The sequence below is a fragment of the Panthera tigris genome, chromosome A1 (assembly GCF_018350195.1).
Source record: "Panthera tigris isolate Pti1 chromosome A1, P.tigris_Pti1_mat1.1, whole genome shotgun sequence".
In the NCBI taxonomy this organism is placed as follows: domain Eukaryota; kingdom Metazoa; phylum Chordata; class Mammalia; order Carnivora; family Felidae; genus Panthera; species Panthera tigris.
Genome location: NC_056660.1, coordinates 157,945,591 through 157,971,527, shown reverse-complemented (window position 1 = coordinate 157,971,527; position 25,937 = coordinate 157,945,591). Strand labels below are relative to the sequence as shown.

The 25,937-nt window shown below is 36.6% G+C and overlaps 1 protein-coding gene across 5 annotated transcripts in view; it reads right to left on the bottom strand.

Annotated features, from left to right (window-relative positions):
• The window catches only part of LOC102969445 (leucyl and cystinyl aminopeptidase), a 101,666-nt gene that overhangs the window by 15,363 nt on the left and 60,366 nt on the right, over positions 1-25,937 (bottom strand). For 2 of the 5 annotated variants that reach the window (XR_444553.2, XR_444552.2), the window contains exons 8-17: positions 22,451-22,582; positions 20,368-20,528; positions 20,037-20,125; positions 14,131-14,314; positions 12,852-13,008; positions 6,424-6,608; positions 4,827-4,988; positions 2,359-2,499; positions 1,628-1,709; positions 538-749 (exon numbers count right to left, since the gene is read on the bottom strand). Coding sequence is in view for 2 of the 5 variants with exons in the window: in XM_042990660.1 (XP_042846594.1) it covers positions 618-749; positions 1,628-1,709; positions 2,359-2,499; positions 4,827-4,988; positions 6,424-6,608; positions 12,852-13,008; positions 14,131-14,314; positions 20,037-20,125; positions 20,368-20,528; positions 22,451-22,582 (1,425 nt within the window). In the remaining 3 variants the exon portion in view is untranslated. Of the gene's footprint in view, positions 1-373; positions 750-1,627; positions 1,710-2,358; positions 2,500-4,826; positions 4,989-6,423; positions 6,609-12,851; positions 13,009-14,130; positions 14,315-20,036; positions 20,126-20,367; positions 20,529-22,450; positions 22,583-25,937 lie in introns of those variants that run through there. The other 3 variants (XM_042990660.1, XM_042990669.1, XR_006219133.1) reach the window with 2 other exon arrangements.

Sequence of the window (25,937 nt, the reverse complement as noted above, 5' to 3'; positions counted from 1 at the left end):
GCTGTTCTGCAGAAAAAAAAATATAAGTTATAGATCTTATTTAAACTTTTTTTCAGAAAATAAAGAGTTAATCAAAACCTCAAATCAAAGTAGGTCTGCACACCTGAGATCAGTTTTCTAACAGTTGTATGATTCATCGACTTCATTACCATAGTATTTGAAGCCAAGTGTTGTACCACATTCAAGTAACATCTATCAATAAGAAGCAACAAATGGCTGACAAACCAGCAGCCTGCAAAGATGATGGCTCCCATGGTAGATCTTTGCTTGTTTCACCATGTCAGTATTTTCCGGATACTGAGAAACAGAACAGAAGGCCAAAACAGATTTTTCCCCCCTATTTCTTTATCTTCAAAGTAGAAAAATTACTTACTGTTTTTGTAGATGTTGGTGCATGTAGGCGAATATAATTTTATAATAAATAACTACATACTTCCCAAAGACAATTCGAAAAAGACAGATGAAAAGTACAGACGGGCCCTGAGCTAACTAGAACTCCTAAGAGTGCAAACAACTTGGCAGCGGTTCTGGCTTCACCTTGGCTTTTTGCAAAAGCAGCGGAGCCCAAGTTAACAAGCTCTCTGAATGGGCGACAAGATGAGGTGCAGGTGTGCATGCTACAGCCACCACGTCAGAGTTTTAAGGTTCTTCTCCATCCATCGGATATTCAACTGAATGACTTCCAAGGCCTCCTGGACACAACGAAGCCGAAAGGTTGCCTCTGACTGATTTTCAAAGAATGCCTGGACCTGTAAGTTGCATGCAGAAGTATTTCAAAAGAAGAAAAGAAGAGTAAATAGTAAATCAGAGGTAACTCTGAATATCCTTTTCAAATAAGCTTTAACTTAGTCATGGCTATACTGATGTCTTGAAAGGAGTAGAAACAAAAAGTACTTTAATATTCAAAGTATTTACACCAAGTTTCTGATCAAGTATGGTGAAATCTGAAGTAATGTTAGCAATGAATTCCTCTTACTCCCACAAGGATGAATTTTTCCAATTCAAAATAGGAAAAAAAAAAAGCCAAGTAATAGTAAATGAAGTAGTCTAAAGTTGGAATTAATGTCCAGTTTTACCCTTGTAATGAAATTTTTTAAAACAATTTTATTACCACTTAAAAAGAAACTTTGTATATGCTGGTTAATTAAAAAAAATTATTTGTGGGGTGCCTGAGTAGCTCAGTCAGTTAAGCGTCTAACTCTTGGTTTCGGCTCAGGTCATGACCTCATGGTTGGTGAGACTGAGCCCTGCTTCCGGCTGGGCGCTGACAATGTGGAGCCTGCTTGGTATTCTCTCTCTCCTCTCTCTGCTCCTCCCTTGCTCGTGCACTCTCTCTTTCTCTCAAAATAAATAAAAAAAAACTTTATAAAAATTATAAACAATTATTTGTATCAGGAAGAGAAGGGAATATTGTTGAGAATGGAATCCAAATTCTTTCTCATCAGAATTTTTCCTCATTGTTGAATATTCACCTTTTGAAAGTAATCCCAATGCAGAATCACTAGCACTGACCACAGTAGACAGAGAGGAGGGACAGGAATTGGCATGAGAAGGTACCACCTAACTTAAACCAAGTAGCCTAAGAGGAAAGGATTACCCGATCTCCCTAACATTTTATACAACCAACCTCAGACAAATGTGCCTTTGTTGAAAACAGGTGTGTTGACCCGGCAACAATACTTTGTATGGTATAGGACCCCAGATGAAACCTGAAGAAACACAAATACAAGAGCAAAAAGAGAGAAAAAAAAATGAGGCAGCTGTTGGGAAACAAAGTTCTTGAGTGCAAAGGAAATACTTTACTATAAATTACACAGGCCAAAGGCAAAGTGAAATCCTGCTCCAGGGTAATGAAGCTCAGTGTATTAGGAGTAATCCTACATACACTCACTGTCAGTAGGACGAAAAGCTGGGCAGAAAAAGGCAGGAGTTAAGGATACCCAGATAAATTATTAATCCATTTAATCTATTATTACTTTAAAAGAAATTAAATGCTCCATGTGCTACTGAGGTGGGTGTGAATTCTTAACTGATTCTTTGGCAATGAAGTGGTACTTTTCAAAACACATAACCCAAGAGCTATTCTCAAATAGTCCGTGGCCATGTGAAGCTAAGTGACTAAGTGTCAAGCCTGGTTGGGCTTAATTAGCATTCGAATGGAGCACCACCGTTAATGCCTCACATTATGGAATGACATTTACAAGGGTGGAAATTTCTGGGTGCTTCAGTTCAACTGTCAGTGAAGCATTTTTCCTCTCACAGCAAATCTTAAATCTTGTGAATCAATACAACACTGAGAACATTTTTAAATGCAGAACTGGAGAATACTAAAAATTAGTAGTTATCTGAGACACTTACTTCTGCACAAGCTTATTCCAGTTCTCTTTGACAAAATCCCATGCCAGCAAGTGCCCAGGAAAATGTCGGCCAGCTGTTCTAATGATAAATGACAGCTTCTGCGTTCGGATGATATCTCCACTGAGGCTCTTTTTCATTAACCTGGAGAGCAAAGCAGATTCGGTTTCCAAAATAATTATTCATCATGAAGTGATCACTGAACTTAAAATTAGTACCATTCTCCTAATGAAGGTTCTGAAGCAGTTTAAAGGATGTAAGTTTTGGGTCAGTCTAAGGTTGATCAATAGACTGAAAATTTGTCATTTTTTTTAAATAAAGGGAGAACTCACCAATGAGATAAGGACTTAAATATACTGTCACATAATAATAAACAGTTCTTGATGTAGTAAGCTCATTTATGAAATAAATTCAAATAGAATTTATTACAACTCTGAAGATTGGATTTTTTTCTGTTAAAAACCTTATTTGATATGAGTAGATAGGTATATTACTACTTTTTTAAAGTTAATTTTTTGAGAGAGAGAGAGATTGAGAGCACAAGTGGGGAAGGGGAAGAAAGAGAGTGAAAATATCCCAAGCAGGCTCCACACTGTCAGTGCAGAGCCTAATGTGGGACTCAGACTCATGAACCATAAGATCATGACATGAGCCAAAATCAAGAGTTGGGTGCTTAACCAACTAAGCCACCCAGGCACCTACTCTTAAAAAATTGGGCTGTTTGATGTAAAAAGCAAGATACATTGCAGAATACACCCTTAATATTAATAGCTAACATTTATTGATACTCTATAAGTACTATATTATGTTCTAAATACTTGACACAAGGCTTGAAATAGGTAATTATTACCTATCTCCATTTTATAGTAAGAAACTGAGGTTATGTAAAATTGTCATAGTACCGTAGCTAATAAATTCTAAAGCTTGGTACTTAAATGAATGCAGTTCTCATGTATCATGCTGTAATACCTGCTTATAGTGGGAAAACACATACTCCCAAGAGAATGCATAATGATTACTTTTTGAATTTTTTTAAATGTTTATTTAGTTTTGAGAGAGAGAGAGAGACGAGAGACAGAGAGAGAGAGAGTGCGAGCTGGGGAGGGGCAGAGAGAGAGGAAGACACAGAATCCGAAGCAGGCTCTAGGCTCTGAGCTGTCAGAAAAGAGCCCGACATGGGGCTCGAACTCACGAACTGTGAGATCATGACCTGAGCCAAAGTCGGACCCTTAACTGACTAAGCTACCCAGGTGCCCCTGCAGAATTATTTTTAATAGGAGGAAAAACCCAAATGCCCCTCAACATGTGATGGATTAAATAAATTATGACAGAGCCATACTATTGAATACCGTGTAGCCATAAAAACAAATGAAATAAACTTTATGAACTCACATGGCAAATCTCAAAGACTGTCAAAGAATTAAAAAGAATGTTACAGAGCACTGGGTATAGTATAAACCTATGTTTAAATATGTAAATACCCAGACCAGGACTGACACTGTTAACAGAGAAGAGAGAATAAGGATGTAAGCGAAGGGTCAGATGAGAGACACTTTCACATTTTATTCCATGTTCTTAAGTATTGTTTAAATACTTTATAATGGAAATTTATTAGTAAAACACTACTATTTTAAAACAAAATTACTAATTTATACACAACTTTTCTCTGCTTTCTTGAGTCAGAGGCTGGCTACTACTTTAAAGAAAATGATTATTTACAGTGTATCCTATGGAAAGTGGATCTGGGCAGCTGCTAAGAATATCTCTGGAACACTATTAGGATTTCTCTGAGCAAAGTTATACAAGAGAAGCAATGAGACCCACATGCTTTTCCTTTCTTTCCTGCTGATGACTTTCAAGATACCTTCCTGTTTCTCTCAGTTATTTACAGTGCCTCTACCCTGACACTGATTGCTCTTCCTCCCAGGAAGCCCTACTTATTGCCCTTCTTTCCCCCATGTGAAACAACCATCGCTAGCTTTTCATCAGCTGAATGTTAAAAAGGAAAGGTCTGACAAATCCACATGAATGTATAACCTATAAGCTTTCACATGTCACCTTTTACTGAAGTGTCTGCATTTTCAAAATGATGGCTTGGACAGAGCAATGCCTTGACAAAAAATAATAATAATAATAAAATAAATAAATAAAAAGAAGCACTAATTGTGGAATCAAAGACAACATGTCAGGCGGATCAAAAAGTTTTTAAGCAGAAAGCAGAAGGGGACTGTGATTTCTGGCATCTCCCAATCTCTTTCAGGCGAAGCACTTTCTATCCATCTGTACAGGTCCAATCCCTGAGATGAAGCCCAACACATGCGGGCTCCTCCCCACACCTTCTAAGTCAGGTCTGGCCCACAAGTAAAGGTAGAAAACGGGAGATCCCAGAGAAAATGAGCTCCTCAACCTAGAAGCACAATGCTTTTATGCTTTTAGTTTCTATATATCATATTCCTTGGGTGGTTTCATACCAGTAAAGTTTCCGTACATCCTCGGAGCTGGCAAGAGCCTCAAGTATTTTATTCTTTTCTGCTTCAGAGCCTATAGAGACATACTTGCTTAGTAGGAATGACCAGCCTTTCTCAGTTTGTGCTCCGACCTTGAACACAGTAGTCATGACATCAGTAGGTAGGCTGTAAGAGAGGTACATAAATATGAAAAAAACAAGAGAAAAAATCCTGAATACAAAGGCAAGGAATTGACTAGTGGTGCTTTTGGAGTCAGAGCAGGTAAAAGAAGAGTCTTTACAACTAATAGTCAAGAAAATATTTAATTCAGTTGGCTGCTACTTTCCTGGCAGTGTGATTATAGGGAATATCAATCTAATTTAATGCAATAATTATTCACTAAGCATCCACAAAAACCAGGCAGGCAACTGGCTGGATACTGGGGACGGGAAGAAGAATGAGACCCACTCTCTGCCCTGCAGGAACACAGGGACTATTGCAACGTACAGAATGAATAAATGTATTGCGATATAGTGTGGTAAGTTCCATGGTGGAAATACAGCAGCAAGTGTGGGAAGAGTGGTGAGAAGAGGGGAAGAAACACAGTTTTCTGCCTTTATTAAGATCTCAGAGCTGGAAAGGTCATCTAAATCCCCCACCCCAACTTTCATCTGATGCTTGAATCTATTTCCATAGTGCAAAATAAGGAACATGGAGAAAACCAGTCATCATCAAAAACGTTTCTTCTGTTATGTTATATTCCTAAATTAAAACAGACTTGTTTGACAGCTCACACCTATTTGGATGGGTGCTATCAAAAAACAGAAAACAAGTGTTGGTGAGGTTGTGAACAAATTGGAACTCTTATGCCCTATTTGTGGGAATGTAAACTGGAGTAACCACTATGGAAAACAATACAGCAGTACCTCAAAAAACTAAAAATAGAACTACCATATGATGTAGCAACATCACTTCTAGGTATACATCTCAAAGGACTAAAAGAGTCTTAAAGAGGTATTTATATACCTATGATCATAGCAGCATTATTTGTAAAAGCCAAAAGGTGGAAGCAACTCATGTGTCTATCAATGGAGGAAACAAAATGTGGTATATACACATAAAGGATTACTCAGCCTTAAAAAAGAAGGAAATTCTAACACGTGCTACAACATAGATGAACCTTGAGGGCACCATGTTAAGTGAAACAAGCCAGTCACAAAAAGACAAATACTGTACATTTCACTTACATAAGGTATTTAGAAGAGAAAATAGAATGGTGGCTGCCAGGGATTGGGGGTTGGAGAAAATGGAGATTTGTTTTGGTAAAGAGTTCTATTTTGCAAGATGAAAAGTTCTGGAGATTCACTGCTCAGCCATGTGAATATACTTACACTACGGAACTGCACACTTAGAATATGTTGATAGTAAATGGTATGTTTTATGTATTTTAATACAATTTGAAAAAAAAAATTTTGTTTGACAATACAAGTGCATAGAAATCACCTACATTAACACTTGGTTTTATAACATTTATACTTCAGGATGAAAAGATCCTGGTTTCAGTATATGATATTAACTTAAGAAAGAGTAGAGAGTTCATCGGAGTAGAAGCACATGTCACCTTTGAGTTCCATTAGATGCCACCCAATCATCAAAGAGCTTCATGGCAACAGTGCTGCAGTTCTCTAGGCCGTGGGTGCAAGCAAATTCTAACAGGACTGACCGAAGCTCTCGAGTAGATGGGGTGCCTTCATCAGTCCAAGTTTGCTGTTGGATTTGACTTTGAAGTAACTTAAATACCCTGGCCTAGAGAGAAAAAATGTTAATAATAATTAGGACAACCAGAAAAAATCAGGACAGCAAGATCTTTTTTCCCCAACATTTACCCAAGGAGAAAAAGGGGGGCATAGTTATTACCCAATAAATATCAAATGACACATGAAGCCTAAGTACAACTGGGGCAAAACCATTCAATAAGAAAGGCTATTCATAGGCTGCTATAGCCAACGGGGACTCTTAATTATATAACATTAAAAAAAAAAAAAAAAAGAATTACTTCTATGCGGTAAGGAGAATTTCTTCTGTGTGTACTCAGTGAGATTTTTCCTGCCAAAAAGTATCACCTATAGCCACTGCTAGAAGCCAGTTGAAACTTTCTGACCTCGTGACTTTAAATCCATAAACCCATAAAGCAATGTGAGAAAAATGTGCTTCTTTACTGATAGGTACATGTCTAAATGCTTCTGAATCCAATATTAAAGGAATACTTAAAATATCAACTAGCTTGATGATCTAACAAATTAATCTAAACAAAGAGGCAAGAAAATGAGGCCTGCAGGAAAGATGAGTTGTTTATAGTTATTTCCCCAACCCCCCTCAACTTTTTATTTAAAAAATTTTCAGAGCTATAGTAAAGCAACAAGAATAGTATGGTGAACACCTGTATGTTAGATTCATTGGTTTTTAACACTCTTACAGCCCAGAAAATAAGTTCAAGTTCTTCACAGAGCATCATATTCTTCCAGAGTACCAGTGTTAATACCTAAAATGAATCCTACTTGGAGAGTTTTAAACTGCTGAGGCCATTTTATTAGCAGACCTTCCATAAGTAAGTCTCTTGTGGAGCTATGAGAATGAAAAGAAGAATCTGTGCAAGAAGGACTCCACATTTGTGATAACATGTCAACTTACTTTTGTTTGCTTCAAAAGCAATGAAATAGAGAACAGACACCTTGTGGAATGTGTGAGTAACAAAGCCTGTGAATCATTGCGAGGACATGAAGTGGAAAAATACTTGCCATGCTGACTGATAATCCAAGGAACATAAAAGCAACGCAGGAGATCCTATTGTATACACATGGCTGCATTGGACATGCTGTCTCCCAGTGGCCTTTCTCAATGGCTTGATAGCAAACCATCCCAAATGAATAAAGAATACAAGAAAATTAAAAACTGCTCCTAACTGTCAAGTAGATACAAAGGAAGAATCAGAGGGGGGAAAAAAAGTTACATGCTTGAAATACTATTTAAAAAACTCAGTGGAGAAAAATGTCAATGTTAATAAGAGTTTACTAAAACATAAAGAAACCAGTAGGGGAAAAAAGGTACTTTAAAGCACTGGAAGCAAGGGAACCCTGACTCTAGAAGATGCTAAGGCCAGTTCCTAAGCAGTTACTCCACTGGAATTATAGGGTGCAATTTTACTAATTATTTCTGATACCAAATAGTTAAGATGAATTTCTCAAATAGTTGACTTTACATATATTTCAAATGATAACATAATAGAGCAAAAGATTTTATTTTAGAAATAATTCTGTGTTCAGAAAATTCCTGCTGTTTTAGTTTTATAAGTAATCCAGGTTATATTTTTAATATTAATAAACCATATCGCAAGTACTTCAAACCTAGAATCTGTTTTTCCATGGTTCTAAATTATCTTTTTTTAAATTTAAACTCATTAAACAATAGAATCCAATCCCCTGATTTCATAAAATGAAAATGGCAAGTGGGAAGAGAACAAACCAGATGGGTTAGACAAGCTACAAACACAGAGTATGCAATAAAATGCAAGAACAGTAACACAAAATGATTTTAAAAATAAAAAAGACAGGAAAGATGGCGGCGGCCCTTATACTATGTATTACATTGTGATTTACTGCTTTAATTTTATACTGATATGCCCAGGGAGTTCTTTCTTGGGTCAAGTGAGCTTCTTAAATGTGAAGTGTCAGCTTTTATTGCAAAAGGTTTATCCCAACAATCCCTCATATGTAAAAGAATGACAGACTTGTAAGCGATGAAACAGGAATATGGCTGGGATCAGATGTTAACATCAGATGTGAACAATTTGACACAATTGAAAAGTGCCTCCAGACTCTATGCACCACCATACCACAGCATACATCACTAAATGTGATTCAGAGGTGTGTGTTATGTAGGCATGTGCAGTCTAAATAACAAAATGACCAATATATTTATACAATGCTCTGGTGACAACATAAAAAATTAATTAGACACCAGTATTAATTACAAATACTATCTGAGGATTGGATCCAAGAACTCAGAAATGCCCGCCATTCTAATCTCCAACTATAGTGTCAGATTTCATATTTTGAGAGTGTTGATGGCATCAGAATGTCCTAAGAATGGAATAACAATTTCAGAGACAGTTTCTCCCTCTTGATGACCTAAAGCTAACCTGACCTTTAATTAACAGTCAAGTGTACGACATCTACAGCAGTAAAAGGGCCCACAGGCTCACACATATACACTAAGGCTGCTCTTGCCCTCTAAGCATCAGTCCTCTGGACCCCACCCTGAAGTATGTTCTTCATAAACACACGCCTGCCCAGCAAACAGGAAACTATCATCTAGGATGAAGACGCAGAGTTACTCAAGCATGACAGTAAGAAAATATTCAAAATGTCTAACTTCTTAGATTGAGTTTAGCACCTATGTTCACAGCATAGAGATAGCTTGAGGTAAATATCAAGTGCTTTCTGACACTAGGCTCTCAACAGAGTGACTGGAGAGAGGCAGGTGTAAGAATGGCTTCTGCCAACATGAAATTTAACTAGCTGGGCAGCTTCAAGAATATTCTGCTAACTCTTATGGTATATTCACTACCAAACACTACCCTTTAATAGTAAAAAAAAAAAAAACAAAACCAAAAAACACGAGTGGTATGTAGTTATTTATTGCTACCTATAGTGGGTTGAATAGTGTGCCCTCCCCCACCCCCAAAATTCAGGTCTGCCTAGAATCTTTGAATGTAAACTTATCTGGGAATAGGTTTTTGCAGACTTAACCAATTTAAGGTAAGGTCATACTGAATTATGGTAGGCTCTAATCTAATGACTGGTGCCCTTATAAGAACAGGGAAATTTGGACCCGGAAACAAAGGGAGAATGCCATGTAAAGACAGAGGCGGAAATTACAGTGATGCATCTATAAGCTAAAGAGTGCCAAGGATTGCTGGCAACCACCTGAAGCTAGGAGACAGGCATGGAAGAGATTTTCCCTCAGAAGGAACCAATCTGCTCTCCCAGCACCTCAATTTTAGCCTTCTAGCTTCCAGAACTGTGGGAGAATATGTTTTTATTGTTTTAAGACAACAGGTTTTACTAATTTATTATGGCAGCCCTAGGAAACTAAAAAAAAAACTACCCCAAATGGTGTTGATTTGATATGGCACTAATAACCTCAAAAGTAGTTATAAAAACTCAATAAGAGAAATCTCTGTATACAATGAAGCACACTGGTGCTGGACCAACTGGATAGCTGTATCAAAAACATGAATCTTTGTGTCTCACTCACAGCATACACGAAAATCAATTCCAGGTGGATCATAGATCTAAATGTGTAAGGTAAAATAATAAAGTCTCCAGAAGAGAACAAAGGAGAATATCCTTGGGTTGGCAGATTTCATACACTAAAATTAAGAATTTACACTAATCAAAAAGCATAATTAAGAGATTGAAAAAGCAAGCCAGAGGGGGAGAAGATACTTGTAAATGTACAAGAGCAACAAAGGACTCATCTCTTGAATATACAAAGAGCTGTACAAATGGATCAGAAAAAGACAGAATATCCAATGGAAAAAACATCAGAGACTTGGGCATTTAACAAAAGTGTACCTCCAATGGTCATTAAACAAATCAAAAGGAATTCATCTTCACTAGTCATTAGGGAAATACAAACTAAAGCCAAAATTGCAATACCACTATGCTCCCAACCAAATGGCTAAAGGGAGTAAGATTTACTATTAATACGAAGTGTTGGCAAGGATATAGAGCCAGAACAGAACTCAAATTCTCAAGCATTGCTGACGGAGCACAAAGTGCTATAATGTCGAACTACGATTTGATAGTACAGTATTAACTACGAATATGTTATGAGTCAGCAATTTCACTTTCAGACACAGCCCATAGAAATGCATACAGATATTCACAACAGATATGTATAAGAATATTCATAGTATTGTGATTCATAATAGCTGCAAACTGTGAACAATGTACATGTCCAGCTATGGTTGCTGAAGTGGCTAACAAACGGCCAATTTCTTTGATATACTAACAGGAGAAAGTCGGTGTTGGAGCCCTAAAGAGATCAATATGTTATTTGCATACTTCTTGAAAATTCGTACAAATACTATTAAAAAAGTCATTAACATTTTGCATATAACAGAAATCTCAAATAGTAAGTTGACAACTTTATTTTCAAGGAACTAGATGTAAGTCTGTCATTTTAAACCTTAAACACATGGTCTACAAGTTTTTCAAACTGTTTTAATTTAAAATCTCAATTAAAAAAATGATAGGAAAGAAACAGCCTTGATCTTTCCAACAAAAAGGTATCTTTTGAAAGAGACATTGCTAGAATACAAATTAATTTAAAATACAGCAATATAATACAAATGGTGGGTTTCAGAGTGGAACTAATCTGGGTTTGAAGCTCAGCTTTAAAATTTACTTGGTAAATGACTTTGGGGAAGTTAAGTAGTCTCCTCATCCGTATAACGGGGGTAGAAATATCTATCTGGCAGGGTGCCTGGGTGGTTCAGTCAGTTAAGCGTCCAACTTCAGCTCAGGTCATGATCTCGTGGCTCAGAGTTCGAGCCCAGCGTCAGGCTCTGTGCTGACAGCTTGGACCCTGGAGCCTGCTTGGGATTCTGTGTCTCCCTCTCTCTCTCTGCCCCTCCCCCATTCATGCTGTCTCTCTCAAAAATAAACATTAAAAAATAAAAGAAGTATCTATCTGGCATTGTGTGAAGATTATACAAGGTTATCTACATTAAGCACTAAGCATGGTGTGCAGAATAAAACAAGCACTGAAATGTACCAGTTTCTGGTGTATTTCACTCATTTGCTCAATATTTATTGAGTAACACTATGCGCTGAGTCACATTCTGAAGACTCTGGTTTTTATTAACGATGGTGATAGATAGCCTTATGATACAGAAGAATGATAAAAATCCTAACAGTTTGAAAAAACCTCAGAAATCATCTAACTTACATATTACAGTTATGGGTAAGGATAGTCATGGCTCTTTTAGGGTCAGATCAGAGACTTGGGAAGAAGGGTACTTTTCAAGCTCCATATGGCCCACCAGCCATGTACTGCCTCCCGTCACTGTGATGAGAGAACTCATAACAGGGGAAGTGCAGAACAGTAAGAGGCAGAAAGGAGGTTGTTTCTTTTTTAATAATAAAAAAAAAAAAAAAGAGAGAGAGAGAAAAATAGAAAGAGACAGAGACACACAGAGAGAGAGAGATGTAATCTAACCCATTCCTTTGACCAGTAAGAACATCAAAACCCTAAAAGAAATTCTCATTTCTATTCTAATACTTTCTTCCTTTTTCTGAGAGATTCCTTTTGTCTGGGCCCTGGCAAACCTGACTGATTCATAAAGCAAACCTTATTGTCAGAATGTGCTGATTCAGAGAGCAAGATGAAACAAAGAATTCATCTCTCCTTCCCAAGCTTTTAAAGACTCTGTCAACAGTTTAATATTTAAAGTGTCCAAACTAACAACTGTTAAGATCAAGAAACTGGTTTTAAAAAAGTAAAGCAGTCACCACTACCAAGATTCCTTTAGTGCTCTGCAGATAAATCTATCCACCAGCATCATCATCCATAAGACAGTTATCAGTAAGGACTCCTAAAACAGAATATTCTTCAATACAAACATAACTGTCATTTCATAATGACCACTAGGAAATCAGTGGGGAACACCACATTGCAAAAGGACCCATTTTGAGCATTTATTATATAGAAATAAACTGAGATTTGAAGAGAGTTTTCTTTTCATGTGATCTCATTTTGGCAGCAGTGTCAGAAGGCTGTATTTTGATAGTCAAACAATACCATGTCACGCTAAGCCTTTATCAATTCTTCCTGGTAAGCAATGCCATTTTGATTCAAAGTAAAGATTTCACCACTAGTAGAGTGAAGAAAAGGGAACGTGACTGGCTGCCTTTACAGCCTAGAACTGTGAATGACACATTAAAGGCAAGCAACAAAGACAAGTTGGCAATAAGGTAGACTCACCACTACTCTTGAGGCCAGATCCATGTGTCCCAGCTTTTCAAGGAGGTTATAGATGAGGCCTGTCTGGAACAGGGCTTCAGTGATGGGGGCGGTATAGGTCTCATTTCCAAGGTAATCAATCAAATCAAAGGCCCTTTGAAGAGACACCTTGCCTAGGCTAAAGGGTAAAAGAACAGAAAAGTCAATATGCTGAGAGAAGCAGATGAACTTTATACACATGCTGAGAAACTTCAGGAATAGATGGTGAGTCTTCAAGAACTAAAATGTAAGCTTAAAGTGGCATTCTGTAAAGTTAGACTAAATATTATTATCTTTGATTAAGTTCATGTGTGTGACCCAAGGTTAAAGATACATTTCATGAGAAAGATAAACAATAGCTCAGGTTTTATTCCCTAAGTTACCTATAAATTGCTACTGAGTCATGCTACTGAGACATAAGTCAGTGTCTTAGATGAGAAAAGATGAAGAGTACTAATTTTATTTAATTAATTAATTTATTTATTTATTTCATATATTTACCAGGTGAGAGCAAGTGGCATAAAGAGGATCTGAATCAAAAAGAAAATATTTTGTTATTTGTATGGAAATTTGTCAAACTCGTTAAGTCAAGGTCCACTGTGAATTTATGGTGAGTGCATTTTAAAAATTAACCATATAAGAGAAATCATAACAATGATGGCTGAGATGATATATAGTTACTTCATAAAAAATGAACCAAAAGAAGGTCAAGAGCAGTCCAAAATAATACTTTTGAATATTCTGTGTGTCTCTAGACCCATTAACCACCTAAGCTGGTACTCTTATTATCTGGAGGATATCTAACACATACAGTCACGACCACACTTGGTTTTGGGATTCTGTAATGCACAGAGTAGTTGGGAGGCAAGCTGTAACCAAATAAGAAGGCCCCAACTCTCAGAGACATCACTCAAACCAGTGGGGAAGAACTAACCAAGCTGCTTGAAAAGAATTCTCTCATGAAATAAAGCAAATCCTGAACTCCTAGATCAATATATTCAGCAAACATGTGTCCTGGTTGTTAATATTGTAATCTTAACTGTTACTTAACTGTTCGATATGTTTGTAGCTGACATTTCTATACAGATTGTAACACCAATGAAGGCAAGGATTGTATTTTATATCTTCCCAATCATCCAAAATGAATTACACCTAACAGGCAATATATGCCAGTTCTTTTGAACTGTTTTTCTAAAGTTTTTTTTCCCCCCACAATAACACTTGTTTAAAAATGAACAAACCCAAACCAAGCACACTCTACCCTGCAAGTTCAAAGATGTTGTTGATGAGGTTGGCTCGGTCTTTGTCACTCAGGACATAAGGATTTGTTTTCAACTGTTTGATCAGTGCTTCCCAGTCATCATCTGCATAGTGTACAATGTAATAGCCATTCATGTTTGTATTGACTTTGATCCACTGCACTTCTTCTGTAAGATTGATGACACCTAATACAGACCAAAGAATGAGAGAGAGAGAGAGAGAGAGAGAGAGAGAGAGAGAGAGAGAGAGAGAGAAGATAACAGGGGAAGAAAAAGTATTAAATGGACATTTTGTTTGTTTCAAAGTTAATATAGGATGTTTTTACATTTAATTATTCTACTAAGAAACTAAATGTCTGCCTCCCAGTGCAGTTATTTTAATGTTAGCAAAGATCACCATTCATTAACAATTATTTATTTAATGATGAACTGGACAGATATATCCCTTCTGTCAAAAATCTTACAATTTAATATAGTCAGGCAAGTAGAATATCATATAAATGTTACTGCTAGAAAAAGAAAATATGGTGATATGCACTTTTGGGGTCCCTACCATTACATATATAAATGTTGAGAGAATTCATAGAAATTTATATAGAATGATTTCAATTAATAAGGAGCTATAAAATACAAGATGACAAAAATATATTACTATAAAACCTGACTACAAAATCTATGTAGGAATTTTTAACATCCTTTAAGTTACTAATCAAGAAATGTCCTTTAAAGTTGGCAACAAGGCTTGGATTTAATATAATAGTTAAGGGTATGCTTCTAAGCATCTTAAGATTTACTATTTATTAGAATATAGGTCCATTACCTTACCATTCTGTTTAATGCTAATCCCTCAGTGCCCAGAACACTGCTGTTAGCAGGTACTCAAAAAATACTTGGTGAGTTACTAAATAAGTGAACAAGATAACTATGCCACGGCAAATGCTTTCAAAAGAAATCTACATAGGGTTTGAAAGATGTTTATAAGTTTTCCTCCCAATTTTTTTAAAATTTTATTTAAAGCCAAATTAGTTAACATGTAGGCTAATAATGGTTTCAGGAGTAGTCCTCTTAAAGTAAAGAGTATTAGGGGTGCCTGGGTGGCTCAGCTGGTTGAGCGTCTGACTCTTGATTTCAGCTTAGGTCATGATCCCAGGGGTTGTGGATTCGAGCCCTACATGAGACTCTGTGCTGAGCTCATAGCCTGCTTAAGATTCTCTCTCTGTCCCTCTACTCCTCCCACCACCTGCATGGTCTCTCTCAAATAAATAAATAAAGGAGTACTAATTTTTAAAAATTATATAAGAGGAGTAGAGATAAGGAAAATAATCTACAGTCTGCCAGTGATAGCATTGTGGGGTATATTTCCTGCCAAGACCTTTCCTATACACATCTTAAATGATGTAATATTTCATACAGTGGATAGATGTGCGTTTATTTTTGTACTGCTTTTTTACCTACCAGATTTCAACCACAGCCATTTTTCCATTATCTTCATAAGCAATATTCAAATAACTTCATAAAATTCCATTTAAAAAACCTACCACAGTTTAACCAACCTCCTCTTCGGAAATATTTAGGCTGTCTTAAAATTTTTACTGTCAAAACAACTCTGTATGATGGTTTTTGCACATAAAATGCTTTAGAAATACATTTAAACCCTTTGGTACCTGAAGTCTCAGGGTTTATCAACTTCAAAAGCAAGAATTATTAAAATTTATCAAATTCTTTTAATATTTTAGTACTCCAATTCTACTGAAACTACAAAGGATGTTTATGATGGAAAAGACTTACATTCTGATCATGTATTAATATGAAATATCAGATAATCAGTCTTGTTCACTAAAAAATTTCCCATATTGCTGACACAGCAGCAGATGGGAAAGATCGATTACGTTAATAGGATTGATTCCTTTTTGTGGAGCAGAAGGAAGTTCTAAGGAATAATTGTGATGACAAAGTAGCTGCTCCAGGTTGGAGCTATTTTAACAAAATGATGACTAATGAAATTAACTTTATCATTAAGTATGGCAAAAATATTGACATTCTCCAGGTTACAAACACAATTTCCTGTCGAGCTTTTATCAAGAAAGGCCCTTGGGAAGAAGGACTAAAGAGCTCCAAATCTCCCTTTCCCAAAAAATGGAGGCAAGAAATGATAAATATGGCAATTCTTCCACTGGATGGATGTAGGACAATACTGAAATACAGTGTATTTTGGCTGATAAGCAATTTGCCATGTTATAAACTTAGCCAACTCCAGACAGTAGAGAGGAAAGGGGCAGCTGGGAGTGTACTTGAAATTGTTACTGTCATCTCGATGACAGAATATAAAGCAGTGCAGCCAACAGCATGGAGAGAAGAGGTATCATTTAAAGAATCAACATACTAGTCTCTTTCAGGTCTTCTGAATGATCCAGAATGAAGGACCTTAAAACCACAGGTATCAAAAAATAATAGCTTTGCACACAAGGGAGGTAACTACATCCTGCAGCTCAAAAGTGGATGAGGCTACCCTCATATGTTTTTAATTCATTATAATCATTAACAGATTAAGAGTTCAATTTTCACAGTCCACTGAGTATTAAAAAAGAGTAACTCCAATCTTATATGGCAGAAGCAGATGAAGTAATTTAGTAGTGATTTTAAAAACCATTTGTCAATGAGTTTTGAAAATCAACTACTGTTTTAAACAGAAACATTGAAGCACAGAAACAGAAAACAAGCTTTTACAACAAAGTTGAAAATTTTCCTGTGTAGCTTGCTCCAGAGGGTTAGCATGATACATGCATTTAAACTGCATCCTCTCTTGTTCAAAAGCATTCCTTTCTCCAATACCCTTTTATTCTCCTTTATTTTACTAGGGGGAAACAGGCAAGCTCAAAGGATGGCACATGATAAATACCTTAATTATATGCCCTTCCTTATTTTTTTTTTTTTCCAAATGCCTTTCATTCAAAGACAATGGCATGTCTTTTAGTTTCAGATAAATATTTCTGGCACAGGGATATCATGTTTCAAGTTAGATGTAATATAAAGATTTCCTATAGTTAAAGACCTTAGGTCTGAGTAAGATATGGATGAGGGAGGGGATAGAGAGGGAAAAGGGGAGAGGGAAAAAGGAAGGGAAGGGAGAAAAAGACACTATTTTAGTGTAATTTCCTCAATATGTGGCCTGAAAAAATGGCCCCTTTCAGACTTTCTTATGCACAACAACTGTTAATCATTCCAAATTCATGTATGTGGGGAAGAGTGACAAAAATCTTGATTAAATATAAATTCCTATATTTGACTGAATGCTTTGTACTAAGCCAGCAACCCTGGCCTTACAACACATGGAAATATACTACAGATTTAACAAACCACCACGTAACACAATGTACTAAAGTCAAAAAATTAGCCTCTATAGTCACTGTCTCTGCTACATTTCTTTTTAGAATAGAAAACAATTAAGATGCAATTAAAATAAGAGTGCTTCTCACTTGAGCATTAAGAACCAAGAAGACTCAACTGTCCTCAGGGTCAACACAATTTTTTGTGAGGACAGAACATTTTCAGTGTGGACACTCAAAACTGGAACTGCCAGGAATTAAAACAGCAGCAGCAAGGGAAGTAACAGTTGAGAAGAGAAAGTAACAGGCACTGCTTTCATCATCTATTGGCTCAGTTCCAGCTCCAGATTAAACCAATTATAGTACATTTTGTATATTCCCCTTTATTAAGAATATTTCCAAATGAAGGGAAAAGAAGATATCATTTCATCAGGCTCTAAATGTTCTTTTCCTAAAACTTTTTACAGTGAGATTTGATATTGAGTGACTTAATTACAAACTAAAATTTATTCATTCAAAAAAATTTTGTGTGCCTATTGGGTGCTAAAGTCACAAAAGTGATTCATATAGCCATGATCTCTGCCTTTCTGGAGCTTCCTGGAGCAAGCAATGGGCACATTGAGACCTGAAGGATGAATAGCAATAAATCGAGGAGGTGGAAAGGCAAGAGTGTTCTTCCAGTCAAGAAAACAGCATCTGCAAAGGCCCAGAGACAAGAGGCAGTATAGCACGTTTGACTTGCCAAAACCACTTTTGGACAGCAGAAGCACGGAGTGCCAGGTACAGGCTTAGGGAGAAAAGGCTATAGCATGAAAACTTGAGCTAGGCTTTGGGGTGTGAATCTCAAAAAGAATTTAAGAAACACACACAAACTGAGCTAAAAATTATGGGCACATAAAAGCAGATTTCTCATTGTCCTATTATTTCTAATACTACCAAAAAACTTATCTACTACTGGGAGGTTTGAAAATTTTCCTTATCGGTCCAAAAATGGAGATGGGATTATTTGTTGTCTCTTAAGTCAGGGTCTATCCTTCCAAGGCCACTTGGAAGTTTTGTTTTCATCAAAGAAGGCTGCCCTTCCTTACACTTCTGGCTGTGATATTAATCAAAGATACAACATTATGAAATGTTCTTAGCATTTCAAATAATGAGACTGTTTTAACACTCCACTCTAGTGAAAATGCAATTCAACTGGCACACACCTGTATTTCAACTGGCATTACAAATTATTACCACATAACTGAAGGGCAATTTAGAAATGTGTACTAAATCACAAAAGATAACAGTCTTCATTTCTGAGAAGCATTCTTATGAAGAAGTTCATACAATAACAAAACATTTAAGACCCTAAATTTCTACTGAGACTTTTTTTTTAAGAGACAAATGGTGAGTCAAGTGTCTAGCAATAAAGATCAAGTCAAATATCATATGTGTTAAGTTTTTTGTTTTAAAAAAAGGCAAGATATAAAAATCACTTATACACAATGGTATCAACTAAGTAAAAAATATTTTAAAAATGACTCAAAAGAAGTAATCATGATAATAGTTGTGGCAAGGTGATTTGTTCTCCATTTTCTAGATTTCATGTAATATGGATAATACTGTGTGTGAAGATTTTTTTTTTCAATAATAACAATAACAAAATGCCAGACATTATTCTAGGTACTTCACATAAATTAACCCCATCCTCACGATAACACTATAAGTACGATCACTGTCTCCACTCAGTAGCTGAGGGAATGAGGCTCAGGAAGTCACATGACCACCTACAATCATACCAGTGCACCAGATAACCTGGCTCCAAAGTATAGCCCGTTAACTACTAGGCTACACTCCTCCCTCAAAAACAGAGGCTTGACCACCAGATACAAATTCAAACAAGAAATTTTCCCTTTCCATAAATCTAGAGTATCACTAATGGTTCCTGCAGAGCCCAAGGTCTTCATATTGTTTCAGGACATGGATTAAGAGGATACATGGTGTGGGATTCATAGTGGTATTTAACAAATGGTCAGAAACTACATTTCAATTGTTTTTTATAGGCTCCTTGTGGGTCAACATACATCATCTTTACATTTTCCTATCTGCTTCCTTACAAACATAATTTCTTGCCCATTTTCTTACTACCAAAAATGTGTCTTATGTTCACAGGACATTTTGTAATGCTTACTTACTATAAATCTGGATCATGATCAACCTTTATTATGCGCAAGAATCATCTACGATGCTTGTGGAATGCAGTTGCCCAAGCTCACCCCTAAAGAGTGAACAGCAGAGCATATACTTCAAGAGACTGCTCTACCTGTACTACTTCTTTGTAACAACAAAATATTTATCTAGGATATAAAAACACAGTGCAACTTTTTGTACTTTATTTCACATGAATAAGAATGACTGACTTGATAACGTGAGACATGGAATCAGTGTCACTTTAGTCACATCTTGTATAGATGACTCATAAAACCAGTTCAAAGAGTATGCACTTTGCAAAGTAAAATCTCCTTCTGCTGCTTGGTCAGATTTCTAAAAAATATACTGTTTTCAATTTCTTCTCAGAAAAGAGTTAATTATAGTCAAACCTGATTTCTTGTCCAGTAAAAATACCAATGGATATTTTGAGTAATTTCTTCCCTCAGTGACATAGGATAGTGGAATATGCCAGAGATAGCTGTAAAAAGAAAATATTGGAAGATTAATCTTTCCAGTAGTTCAGTCAGTGCTCAGTCATTTACACATAATTTGTTGGGTCTCCCCCGCCCCCCGACCCTTTTTGGCAGGAAGGAGAATTTTTCAAGCTATTTCCAGAAAAAAGATAATCTTCTTAGGTTTCTTAAGAGATTGTGATTACCAAATACTTTAACCCAAGGATACAAAAGAGATAGATAACAGGAAGAAAAAGCAGGAACACACCTTGCATCTGAAGGCTGAATTTCAGGCTTCACATTTAAAAAGTATCTTTCTTGTTGTACATGAAGTTCCTTTCCTTTTCTTTGGACAGTCACTAAAGGAAATCCTTTTTGCAGGGTCCAGGTTTTCATCATTTTCTTTACATCTAGTGTTTTGTTTGTGACCTATATGTGTGTGTATACATACATACATATATATATATATATATATATATATATATATATATATATATATATATATAAAAGTTATTTTTGCTTAAAAACAAAACCTTTCCCTCTCTGCCTACCACATTCTATGAAGACTACATGTAATGTTAACATAAAAACAGAAGCATGAATATGGAGTTAAACTTTTGTAAATGTTGACATTCACCTTTGGAAGAACTAATTCTGTGCGAGTGCCAGAAAGCAGCAGCAGAATAAGATATAAACACATCAGCTGCCTCAACTTTAAGTTTCTCCAGAGAACAGTGGTTAACTGTTTTGACAGTCACAGACCCTTTCTCCCAGAAATTACATCAACTTATCTGCAAAATCTAGAATCCAGTGTCAGGTTCATAGACCCTCTAAAGCCCACCATCCCCTAAAGACATCTGGTATCAATGGTTAAGAAGACATTTTAGAAAAACTATCTCTTTAAAGCAGGTGAGGTAACCTTATCATTCAAATCATTCTTCTAGACTACATATGGATGTGAATTGCAAGCAACTAAAATCATTAAGTACTTTGTTTGGTAACAGTACCACTCTACTATGGCAGCCTTAACCTCAGTCTCCATATGCCCATTTATTTAAAGCAGAAAAGGATGGATCAAATATATCCAAACTCATTGCAATATTAATATTACATTTCTCATGGCTCTAATCTATTCATTTCTGGATAAGGGACTGGGAAGAAAACAAGCTTTCCCAAAAGCAAGGCACCTTTGGGTCTTCAAAACAGAACAGAAATGAAGAGGCCAGTGCATATGATGTGGAAGCTGACAAACCTGAGGATAATGTTAAGAACGAGGTTGGGATAGGAAAACACTATGGGTGCAGAAGCTGAAGTCAGTCAGAAAGGAAGAAATATATTCTAAATGTCAGGAGATAATGTGGGTATAAAGTAAATAATGTGGCTTTCAACTGAAATGTTACCATATGATAAGAGAAAAAAACAACAGTGATTTGGAAGCAACTCTTAAGTATCAAGGAATAATCCACCTTTTCAAAGAGAGAAGGAAAGGTGTATCTTCTGAGCACCAGGGTTAGCGGCTAGAAAACACAAGGTTTGAGATAAGACAAGGAAGGAGAAAGGGTATATGGAAAAGATTTAGAGTAGGAGTTCTTAATTTCAGAGCCCCTAAAACTTTGAAACTTTGTGTGATATTGTGAATATGTGGTTTTACTGGGTAATATGTCCAGAATTTTTATCACGGTTTCAAATATGTCTATGATCTTCCAAAACATTAAGAACCATTGATCTGGATCAGGGAAACGACAAACCTAAACACTTGTAAGGACTATGCCGTCGGCATACATGCACCATGGAGGATGGGTTCACGCACTGCTCTAAAGCCTAACTGGCACCTAATTACACTGCTTGTTAGAACATTTGCAGGCACAACAAAATCCAAACAGCAAAACGATCCAAGGGCAATATTCAGCTCATGGCAGCCAGCTTGTGATAGATTCTCTACAAACATGGGCTTCTAGGAAAGAGTATGGCCACAAATGAGAGGAGGCTTTATAGGGCAGAGTGTAGGGAAAAAATCATGAATGGGAGGAAAATGCAAAAGCCTGAGAAAAGGAAAATAGATTTTTGAAAAAAATCAAATAATGAATATAGTAATATATATTAATTCAGAAAAGACAACTTTCCTACTAAATAGGAATGGAGACTAAGGTATAGAACAAAAATGGTTATACAAGGCTACACACAATAATTTCAAGGCTAGTATTTCCGTTTCTTGACCTTTAATTCTGTGTTCCATCCGCCTCTGTCTTAAATATCCTTGGTACTATAGCTTATTTATATACTTGATAAGAATATAAATAGAAGAATTCTTCTCTTTCTTAAGAACTAAATAAAATATCCAGGTCACTTACCTCATTAAAACTATCCCACAGATCATCACTTTTAATGGATGCATAGCTATGACTATGCAGGTAAAAGACAACAGCATTTTGGAATACATCCTCACTAAGATAAGTTTTCAGCATCAACAAGAGAGAGGCTCCCTGTTTAATTAAAAAAAAAAAATAGTGAGAAGGGGGTGGAAAATAATGGACTACAATCGGTTTATAGAATTGACAATCTAAAATTCAAAATACAATCATGCTAAGTATAAACTTGCACTATAGAACATAGTTATAATACACTGTTATTTAGTGTCATATAATCTGATGTGAACTATGTTCAAATTGTCTTTAAAAATTATTTTAAAGGATTTGACAAAAGAATAATGGAGCAGATTCCCATGTGCACTAATTCTACTATGAGCCATTTTTATGTGGTTTATCAGTTACTGTTTCAGTGTTATGTTAAAAAGCTAAGTGTTTGTGAATATATCTTTAATAGAAAAACATGCCAAATTTTCTGTTGAATCCCTATCCCTGTCCCCAATGCTTAAAGTACCAGTTGAAGGGAATTAAAAGCAAAAATGAATTACTGGGACCTTATGAAGATAAAAAGCTTCTGCACAACAAAGGAAACAACCAACAAAACTAAAAGGCAACCAACGGAATGGGAAAAGATATTTGCAAATGATATATCGGACAAAGGGCTAGTATCCAAAATCTATAAAGAGCTCACCAAACTCCACACCCGAAAAACAAATAACCCAGTGAAGAAATGGGCAGAAAACATGAATAGACACTGCTCTAAAGAAGACATCCGGATGGCCAACAGGCACATGAAAAGATGCTCAACATCGCTCCTCATCAGGGAAATACAAATCAAAACCACACTCAGGTATCACCTCACGCCAGTCAGAGTGGCCAAAATGAACAAATCAGGAGACTATAGATGCTGGAGAAGATGTGGAGAAACGGGAACCCTCTTGCACTGTTGGTGGGAATGCAAATTGGTGCAGCCACTCTGGAAAACAGTGTGGAGGTTCCTCAGAAAATTAAAAATAGACCTACCCTATGACCCAGCAATAGCACTGCTAGGAATTTACCCAAGGGATACAGGAGTGCTGATGCATAGGGACACTTGTACCCCAATGTTTATAGCAGCACTCTCAACAATAGCCAAATTATGGAAAGAGCCTAAATGTCCATCAACTGATGAATGGACAAAGAAATTATGGTTTATATACACAATGGAGTACTACAGGGCAATGAGAAAGAACAAAATATGGCCCTTTGTAGCAACGTGGATGGAACTGGAGAGTGTGATGCTAAGTGAAATAAGCCATACAGAGAAAGACAGATACCATATGTTTTCACTCTTATGTGGATCCTGAGAAACTTAACAGAAACCCATGGGGGAGGGGAAGGAAAAAAAAAAAAAAGAGGTTAGAGTGGGAGAGAGCCAAAGCATAAGAGACTCTTAAAAACTGAGAACAAACTGAGGGTTGATGGGGGGTTGGGAGGGAGGGGAGGGTGGGTGATGGGTATTGAGGAGGGCACCTTTTGGGATGAGCACTGGGTGTTGTATGGAAACCAATTTGACAATAAATTTCATATATTGAAAAAAAAAAAAAGTACCAGTTGAATTCATGGGTTCACTGCAGGAGACAATAAACAAGCAGAACTCTCAAAAGCCTCTCTACTTGGGAGTGCATCAATTTCCAATTTTAATATATCATGTTGCTAAAATAACCAAGATCTCTCTTCTTCCTGCAGAGTTACTTCAAATATGTTTGGAACTAATGAATGTATAGGGCAATAAGCATACACTAATAATTCAGAATCCAGCATACAACTATTAAGGCCATGCTATATAGTCATTGAAGTGCATGCCATCGTTTCCAAAAACACCTTTGTGAAGCCTTTCCTGATTTAAGATAGAAATATTTCTCCATCTTCAAGGGCAATTTGTATCACTTCCTTCATCTGCTACAGATATATATTTAATATATATTTAGATAGATATATCTTTATTTCCTCTTCTAGAGTGTATGATAATTGAGGGCAACACTGCAAAGCTCAATTTCAGAGACTAAAACAACACCTAGTACACAAAAGGAATTCAAATAGTCTTTGAATTTCACTTCTGGTAAAAATGTAGCAATATTAGGTCAAGATTATCAGATACACGTAACTGAATTTAATAGCTATTACTCTCTTATTTCTGTATCATGCTTCATGGTGTTACTTGTTCTATAAATTTAAGTACTCATTCTTGTTCCCAACAGATCCCTTTCAGTCCTGCATGACCAACTTTCCCTACTATTACAGTCCCATTAACAAAATTATGCAACATTCATTCCTCCTTTAAAACAAATAAAAGATGGCCTTCCTTTTTTTAACTCCATGTCTCTTCTAGTTATCACCCTATTTCTTATTTCCCTCTTTGTAGTAAACTCCTCAAAGAGCTGTCTGCAGTTGCCATCTCCATTTTCTTTAAGGCAATCTTCCAACCATCACTCTGCTAGAAGTGTTTTTTTTTTTAATTTTTTAATGTTTTATTTTATTTTTGAGACAGAGAGAGACAGAGCATGAACGGGGGAGGGTCAGAGAGACAGGGAGACACAGAATCTGAAACAGGCTCCAGGCTCTGAGCTGTCAGCACAGGGCCCGACGCGGGGCTGGAACTCACGGACTGCGAGATCATGACCCGAGCCGAAGTCGGTAGCTTAACCGACTGAGCCACCCAGGTGCCCCCAGAAGTGGTTTTATCAAGGTCACTGATGAACTTCATGCTGTCTTGAAACCAACATCAATTCCCAGGCTCATCTTAACCTGCTAGTGGCATCTGAATGACTGATCACTCACTCATCCTTTGAAGTCTTTCTGCACTGAGCCTTGGGAGGCACTCTTCATCCTCCCCCTATTCACTGGCCATCACTCTCACTCTCTCCCTGGATCCTCATCTTACACAGAACCACCTCATTTTGGTGGCCCCTGGCATTTACATTTCAGACCTTTTTTTTTTTTTCTTTTCTTTCTAAGTTTACTTCCTACTTGATCTCCTCAAGAGACAATCTACATGAGAATTAGGCTTGGAGATTAAAAAACCCAAATAGAATATATCTGTCAAACACATTTCCCTAGTGACACTTGTTCTTGTACATAACATTGGTAAAATATCCTACTTTTCTCAGTTATGTGGGGTATTTGCCAGATTTCCAATCATGAAATAAGTAGTTACCATATTGACAGGGGTTAGGTATGCTGTGGAGACCACATGATAAGACAATGAATTTGGGGTTTAGGGGATGGCGGTCAGAGGATGACAGAGCTCTGTAAGAACAAATCTCGAAGCGACAGTTCTGTATAAGAACAGAACCACAAGTTTTAAAATTTTATCGACAGATCCCATATAGGCTTTAAAAATCATAGCAGTATCTCCAACTGGAATATATTTAATATAGATAATTAAACTCCTTATTTCTTATTTGTTAACAGTACTACCATTTTCCATGTC